Source organism: Carassius auratus, chromosome 29 (assembly GCF_003368295.1).
Source record: "Carassius auratus strain Wakin chromosome 29, ASM336829v1, whole genome shotgun sequence".
In the NCBI taxonomy this organism is placed as follows: domain Eukaryota; kingdom Metazoa; phylum Chordata; class Actinopteri; order Cypriniformes; family Cyprinidae; genus Carassius; species Carassius auratus.
The window spans coordinates 13,139,978-13,148,344 of NC_039271.1; the positions used below are offsets into that span (position 1 = coordinate 13,139,978).

Sequence of the window (8,367 nt, forward strand, 5' to 3'; positions counted from 1 at the left end):
TTTTTTATGGGCAAAAGAAAATCATGTTTTTTTTTATTATTTAAATGGAAATGCAAACATATCGAGATATATATCGAATATCGTAAACATTTTGACAATATCGAGATATCTTTTATATATATATATATATATATATATATATATATATATATATATATATATATATCGCCCAGCCCTAGTCACAATGCATCAAGATAATACTATTGATTGAAATATAATAATAGAATGATATCTTGATTAAGGATGCGCAAGAACTATATCAGTTATTGGACTTCAAATGGTCAATGGTACAATATCCATTGTTTAGACTGTGCATTATAATATTGTGATACCTAAATTCACTTGTGGCATTTAAAATAATTTTTATTTTTAAACTATTTTAGCAGAACATTTTATTATTTAAATGTATTCATTTGACAAATGCTTTTATCCAAGGTGACTTGCATTGCCTTCAAAGTATACATTCTAAAAGTTCATGCATTCTGTAGGAATCAAACCCATGACCTTGCCATCGCTAGCGCCATGCTCTAATGGAATCTGTAGATTTAAATCTAAATGTAAATTTTTCATATAAGCCATTTATCGGTAGTAATTATCAGCTTAGCAGAATCATTAATATCTCTGCATCCCTAATCTTGAAATGCTGATGAATTGTCATACATGATTGTATCAGCACAGCTGTAATGTTGGCGTCTTTGATGCAGCACAGGATTTTTAGCCCCTATGTAGTGTGTGAATCTGCTGATGATGGTGTGTGTGAACATGGCGCGCGGTGGTGCATGTCAAGGAGCGTCAGAAGCTTGATGGATGGAGGCTGCATTAGCTGCACTTTTCTCTGCAGCTGCAGAGTCCAAATGTATTTTGCCGTCTTTTCATGCATGTCCTAAAGCACCAAATCACCTGTTCCTCGGCCGGCCAATTAACCCCCTCGAAATAACAGCCCCCACATGCAAACACAGAGCTAAAAGAGCGCACCATCTGCCATCTTTGTGCATTAATTCCTCCGCTGCGATCTCATCCGTACCTGGTACTTCAGAAAACACAGCCCTTTCCAGGTTTCTAATATTGCAGACACTGCTCTGAACCAGAAACGAAGACAGTCTCGCTTTCTGACACATCTATGCCTCAGTCAGTGACTCTCAGTGCTTGCTGTGGCAGAAGCGATGTTATTCAGGCCTGTGTCTGTGATGCAGCTCTTTGTGGGCTGCAGGAAGAGAAAGAAAGCAGGAGACACGCAGTATAGTGGCTGTAACCACCCACACTTTCACTTATTATTGAATATATCCTCTGTAAGCACACAGCTCCGATCGCCACCCTGATGAACAGGGAAACGACTCGACAAGATGAAGTCCTGTTAAAACATCATCTTCTAAACTAGGTGCACTTACTGTGATTGGCTGATGTGGATTCCAGACCGCATCAATCCTGGAAAATGCTGTCAATTTTAAAGCAATCTCTGTCCTTTATAATGTCTTGTGTGTGTGTGATTTATTAGATTGAAGATGCTGAAGGATGTTGGTTGGGTTTGTTAAAGAAGTTGAACACAACACTAAGCCATTCTCTGTCTAAATGCACTCTTTTTTTTCTTTTTTTTTTTTGTAATAGGTGACTGAATATCTGAATACCCAGGAATCTGCCAAGAGTGCCAGGGTAAGGGTTGCAAATTTAAACTCTCCTCTTTAATTATTTCCACTTCGTCGCACTGCGGTAAATTCTGATTGGTCAACCACACTATTTTGCAGCAATTTATTTATTTACATTTATGTATTTATTTATAGATCGCACTAGGATGAGGTTCCATTATTTACCAAACAAGTGGACGCTGCTGCTAAAAAAGCACTATCCACAGATGTTGAAAGGTGTTTCATGGCACCCTCAGATTTTAAAACGCACCACAGTAACATGTGCGTTTAACAAGCGGCAAAAGGAATGAGATCAGTGTATGAAATCAGCCGTCTTTTTTTCTTTCTCCGCAAACACTGATCACCTCTTATATTCATGATCCCAAATAGTTCATAATGTTCATAATGAAGTTAGGAACTCAAATTCAAATGAAGATTTAGTGATATGCTATTCTTCCCTTCTGCTGGTCTATAATGCTTAATGCCCTTGTTGGCACAGAAAACTGAAGGGTTTTGTTTTCAGAACAGGCTTTAGCTCGCACAATCAGCTTTCTCACCTGTAACATCGGCTTTTGGGTAGTTTTTGGCTAAAACATTGCTCCATATGACAGGCCAATGACGGTTTAACAAGACTCGAGTAGAAGAGAGAACCATGCCAACCCAAGCGCTAGATGATGAGGATGATATCCCTGCTAACAATGGAGCAAATTATCGTTGACATTAATTAGCTTAATTTTCTCTGAGTTAACAGCCAAATGCACACCGATGATAGAAATGGAGAGAAAACCTAAAAGCCTCTGTATGACATACAAAATGATTTCCCATCTTCCCAAAGAATTTCTAAAGCTGAAATGATTCACTGTCGCACAAATAAAACATTTTGCTGCTTTATGTGGCAAAACCGATCTAAAATAAAAGGGCTGTGATGGAATCTGTTGGAGGAAAAAGCCTCCACGCGTGACTGGATGTGAAAGGACTGGAGATAAAGAGCACCGTAAACGAGCATTCGCCTCGTTATTACTGAGATGTGATGATGTTACAGACCGGCTCGTGTTTTAATGATCCTGTCTACACACTGGCCATCTGCGCCTCAGTCTTACGGATACATGGGCAGAAATGCTTATCAGAATTTAATGATGGTGAATCAGTGCTGTCAAATGACTTAAAGCCTCTTTTTGCTGCTTATTAATGTTTCATTGTAGTTATTTAGATGTTTTTTTTTTCATACCAATTGCACAGAAGAAGCCCATCTAAAACAAAAAAAATCTGCTGCTTTGAGTATTTGTCTTCATTATGATCTATGATGCTTTAAACACAGGGTCAATAAAAGTCTCATATGCACGAGTACAATGCTCGAAATATAAATAAAGTGTGAATTTAATACTTTTTCGTCAGCCTTGCTCCAGCAAAGCTAAATCTGAATTAATTTGTTATAAGTAATTCCACTTTTTTTTTTTTATGTTTTCACCCTTGCACAGCTGACAATCCCACAGTGTACAGTTACAGCTACATTTTAAGTCTTTCTTTGATTTATTTTCCATTTCATTTGCAGCTCAATATTTGGCGTTATGGAGATTTCCGGGATGACGACGCGGATGAGTTCGGGTACCGCCGCTAAGTCGTTGTTCCAAAGACCTTGTGGAAGACAAGATGCATTCGCAGAGAACACACAAAAAAAAACTAAAATCATGAAAAACAAAACATCAGTATACATTATTTTTTATTATTTTTTATTTTTTAATGTTGAACATTTGCCTCTGTTTTTATTTTTATTTTATATACTCTGTGCATATCGTCTCTTCTGCCCAAGGGCTTTGTTTCTTATCATTTTTAATTGTATATTTTAAAAGCGATTATGCTACAGATAACTCTACCTGTAGCTGCTTCAAATAGGACCAACGTACGTACTTTAATCTTACATTTTGACATGTTAGCCAATCATCTTTCTCATGTGAATTTTTAGCCAATCACCAGCTGTCAAACTCCTTCCTAGCTAGCCTGATCTGCCCAATCAGATTTCTATATTTTGGGGCAAGACATTTAAAGAAATTTAGGGGGATGCACAGAGCAACCATGAACTCAACAGCTTGATGAGAAAACACCTCCTTAATCATGAGATTCTATATTTCAATATCTAATATATCTGGATATTTTGAAGCTAGATCAAAACTAACCAAGTGAACTTATTTTTGTCTCTCTCTGATGTGATCTGAGTGTTCGGTGACATTTCTGAACTTTGTATTGGATGTGTGTTTTCTCTTTTTCTGTGGCAAAAGAACTTCTGCCAGCATCTTTACAAGCGCGTCTCTGCCTACTCTGTGAGGTTTACTCAACGGTCATCGTTTCTTCTTTTCACACTCTTGCCTGCAATACAGAAACAGTGTTTGAATTTATTTCCTTCTGAGGTCGACACCGTCATTGTATTTAAATCTGACAAATAAAAATGAGCAAAGTGCCGTGTTGTCTTCTTTTGATTTGAGAGTTGTGATGATGCCGAGTTCCTTTCTTTGAATATATACAGAAAAGTTACTACACTAAGGCAAAACACAGTAACTACACCAGTGCTGAAATTGAGAAAAAAATATTTCTGGTATTTTCATTGTTTTAATATTAATAGTCACACTTAATACTGATGAAATACAATAAATAAATAAATATATATATATCATAATTTACTCAAACGCAAAATTGTTCCAAACTTGTATGTATTTATTTCTTCTGCTGAATACAGATGAAGATAATTTAAAGAATGTGCATAAGCAAACAATTTCTGCTCCCCATTGACTTCAATAACATGGAAAAAATATATATACTATGAAAGTCAGTGTGGGGACCAGATCATGATTTGTATCAAACAGAAAAAAGAAACTCATAAATGGTTTGATAATTTGACAGAATCATAATTTTCAGATGAACTAGCCCTTTAATACAGTCTCTATATAGTATAAGTTGTTGTCTTATACCCACATACACTACCATTTAAAAGTTTTGCTTGGTAAAGCGTTTGCTAAAAGTCTTTTAGACTGCATTTATTTGGTCATATTATAAAATGTAGAATACATTTTAAATTGTAATGCATACCTGTACTGACAAAACTGAATCAACAGCCATGACTACGGTCTTCATTGTCACATTAACTACAGCATCCTCATGTTCCAAATTAAATGCAAGTATTTACAAAATAGAAAGTGTATGATGGCTAAGCAGATCAATTCATGTATATTTGATGAGTCCTGGGCATGTTTCTCCCTCAGTGGTTTTTTTAAGAGACAAAATGTTACTTAATGCATTTCTCATGAATTAAACCATGTTTGGTTTCAGAACAGTGAAAGATCCACCAGCATGATGGAGCTGAGCGTTGGGTCTCTTGCTGAAACTGCACTTGGATCAGTTGAGACTCAAATGAGGAATCCCCTGCATTTGGGGCTTTAGCTGAATGGCCATCATCTCTGCTGAAAACATTATCGCATCTGTTCTCCACTGCCCTAAAGAACCATAAACCCCCCCAGTTTTCCCCAGTGCAACTCAGGGTATTTATTAGCTCTGTGCTAAGGGCTCTTTGATGAGATTATGGTATAATGTTGTTCTCTAATGTTAGTTTATTTCTTTTAGAATAGAGATTCTGTCTCATTGCAGCGCTGATGTGCTGTTTCAGCTTTATAACAGTCCTTTATTAAGTCAAAACACTGGGAAAAAAAAACTCATTTTCAGGTTAATGAGATCTAACTACATTTATGTACAGTAATATGTTTTGGCCTTTAACAGAAGGACATAATGTGATTTCCAAATGAAGTCAGCGCTTCTCTCCATGAAAAAAATAAAAAATAAAATTCCCTCAGTGAATCTAGTAATGTTCATACACACACACATACAGTGTATATATTTGTGAGTGTGTGTTATACATTATACATGATCTGACCCATTGAGTGCTCTGTACAGTGCAGTTGTGTGACTCACCTGCTTGTGTTTTTTTCTCTCCTCCCTCTGGTTCTTGTATTCTCTATATGGTGTGGACACTCTGGGTGTGAGAGGGAACAGATGTCAGCACTTAGGTCAATGTAGTCAAATGTTTAAAAAATAAATAAATACAATTGTTAGCATTTAAAGGGACCGACCGTTCACTCTCCACTCCACCTCACCCCATTTCATTTAATTTAATAATGACTTAAATTCAAGTCTGTTTCATGGGAAGCAGTTGTATGGATCTAGAGGAGTTGGGATACTGCGCATGTGTCATATGGACTACTTTCTACTTTCTTTGCTTTTTTGAAGCTTGAAATCTTAAGCTCTCATTGCAACTGCACTGAAAAGCACAGTACTTCAACATCATCCTTTTTTGCTCTATAGGAAAAAATAAATGAAAGACATCAGGGTGAGTGAACGATGGTTTTTCATTTTTGAGTTAACAATCCCCTTAAGCGAACACTGGATCAGATTCTAGACTTTCAACAAAGCTTGTCTTTCAAACTGTGCACTTATGACAAACACTTCTGCTGACTACCGACGCAATCAAAAAGAGAATCATTTAGAATTTCTGTGCAGACTGCATTGGAATAGTTTGGAATAGGTCATTGTTTGACCCATCAAAAAGGCAGAAAAACAGATCTACAGACACAAAACGATCGGTCTGTGCAAGAAACTGAAAAGTATTTCTATCGCATCGCTTTTTACCGCAAGGTCTGAAAAGTCACCTATCTCTCAGAAGAAGAAGAGGATGCCTCACTCGCAGGCTGAAGAAGGCATAATCAGGCTCTGGACAGTTCAGACATTGCAGTGAAAATCAGAGGTTAAAAAAACTATATAAATACCATTGAGTTTTTTGCACAGACCGAATGTTTTGTGTTTTTACACATCAATGTATCATCGCAACCCGCTGGGTTTAATCTGGTTTTGTTGGTGTATGTTTTATGTTTATCAAAGATGTGATTCCAATCCACTCACATTAAATGACTGAGTTAAAAATCTCCGTTTGTGTTCTACTGAAGAAACAAAGTCACCTACATCTTGGATGCCTTGGGGGTAAAATTTTCATTTCATTAACTTTTATAAAGAATATCACTTGGGACTTTAGTCTTTGCAACTTTAGGGATCTTATCTATTCACGAACAGCTTGTAACACTCCAAAGAGAAAGGAAAACCCCTTTAATGTTATATTTTGATATCATTTTAAGCTACATATAGACTCTGTTTTTCCTTGTATTTGACTCTTATTAACCTTACAAATGCTTCCTCCTGCCCCTGCTGGGACCCAATAGCTGCGAACTCTGATCCCAGACTCAATCTCTTGGGGCAGGGTAAGTTGCTCTTACAACTCAGCTTCCTTTTCCCAGAGGCTTCTGTGTCTTCTGCATGTGTCTTGGTGACCTCCAGATGCTCAGGCAAGGTCGGTGTGAGAGCCAAGAGCGAGAGAGGGAAGTGGCGTGGTCTTGTTGGGTAGAGGGCAACTCTAATGGCAGCGGTATAAGAGGATTTCTGCCTCCGACGGTCATGTGCCACACACCGTGAGGCAGATTGAGCGGCAAAAGGAGTCCAGAAATACCGGTTTCTCCTCACTCATCATTCCGTTAGATCACCATGGCAGCCAGAGGATGAAATAAGATCCTGGATAAACTTCTGAAAAGATTATAGGCATATATTCACATCATATGTGAAAATAATTACTGCGTTCTACTTGTGAACATTAATGTCAGTGGAATCATGTTGGATTCTCATTAGCTGCGCTCCACAGAGATAAATGACAAAGAGTGTAATTATCTATAGAGTGTCAGTGAGAGTCACTTTCATTCTCCTCTTGATGAAAGCCACATGTCTGCTAACCTGAGGACAGAGGATCTGTTTAAAACTCGAGTGAGATGTACACCTATATATATATGATGTTAAATTAATAAAATAATAATAAATACTACATTTTTGATCAAAGAAATGCAGGTTTGGTGAACAAAACATTGAAAAATCATTTTTATTCAGTCACTTGTCAATGTTGACAGCAAAACAGCTCTCTAGAATTTAAAGCCGAGGCATAATTTTTTGGAGTTTTGGTTCCTTGCTGCTGTCGCCTCTGGCTTGCTTAGTTGGGGACGCTTAATTTCCAGCTATTTCGTCGACTTGATTGCACAGATATGATTTATACTGAACTGAGCTGGATGATGACATCACTGAATTCAATGATGAACTGCATCATTTGCATTATTGACACACTATTTTCTTTTTTAATGCTGTTCAGTTGTTGTTTTTTTACAATCTATATTGTTAAAAGTGCTATATAAATAAAGGTGACTTGCCTTGACATAGTGTTGACCATTTTTTCCCCATCTCCATGTATTTGGTTTACTAACGCTGTGAGCCCGGCTATCTCAGAGGGCTTGTTTGATAGAACTCTAATCTCTCACTGTCATGAGAAGGAAACCAAGTTATCTGGCCTGGTATAATAGCGTTGTCTCATTTCTTTAAGCACTAGTTGGTGTCATATATAATATAGCAGGGGAAAAAAGTGCTTGAGGTGACATGGCTCCTCTCTAAAATGATCAGATTAAGTGTTCACAGTTGTGCTAACAGGAGAGGAGGGTGTCTCCGTAGCAACGCAGTGCAGAACATTGGGATGAACATGTGAACCTCTGGTTTCTGTTGCTACGGTAACATCAGGTGATTCTATAATTATCCTCCTGGTACTGATGGTCTCAGATGCCACGCCCTGTCGGCCGGCTCTCCAACACACCGGACATCCCAAGACATTCTCCTGCGTGTC

General features: G+C 37.6%; 1 protein-coding gene across 1 annotated transcript in view; it reads left to right on the forward strand.

Moving 5' to 3' along the window:
* Nucleotides 1-4,078, forward strand: part of snd1 (staphylococcal nuclease and tudor domain containing 1) — a 158,907-nt gene extending 154,829 nt beyond the window's left edge. The window contains exons 23-24 of the mRNA XM_026209660.1: nucleotides 1,606-1,650; nucleotides 3,175-4,078. Of these exons, the coding sequence (XP_026065445.1) occupies nucleotides 1,606-1,650; nucleotides 3,175-3,240 (111 nt within the window). The 3' untranslated portion in view covers nucleotides 3,241-4,078. The remainder of the gene's footprint in view (nucleotides 1-1,605; nucleotides 1,651-3,174) is intronic.
* The last annotated feature ends 4,289 nt before the right edge of the window (nucleotides 4,079-8,367 follow it).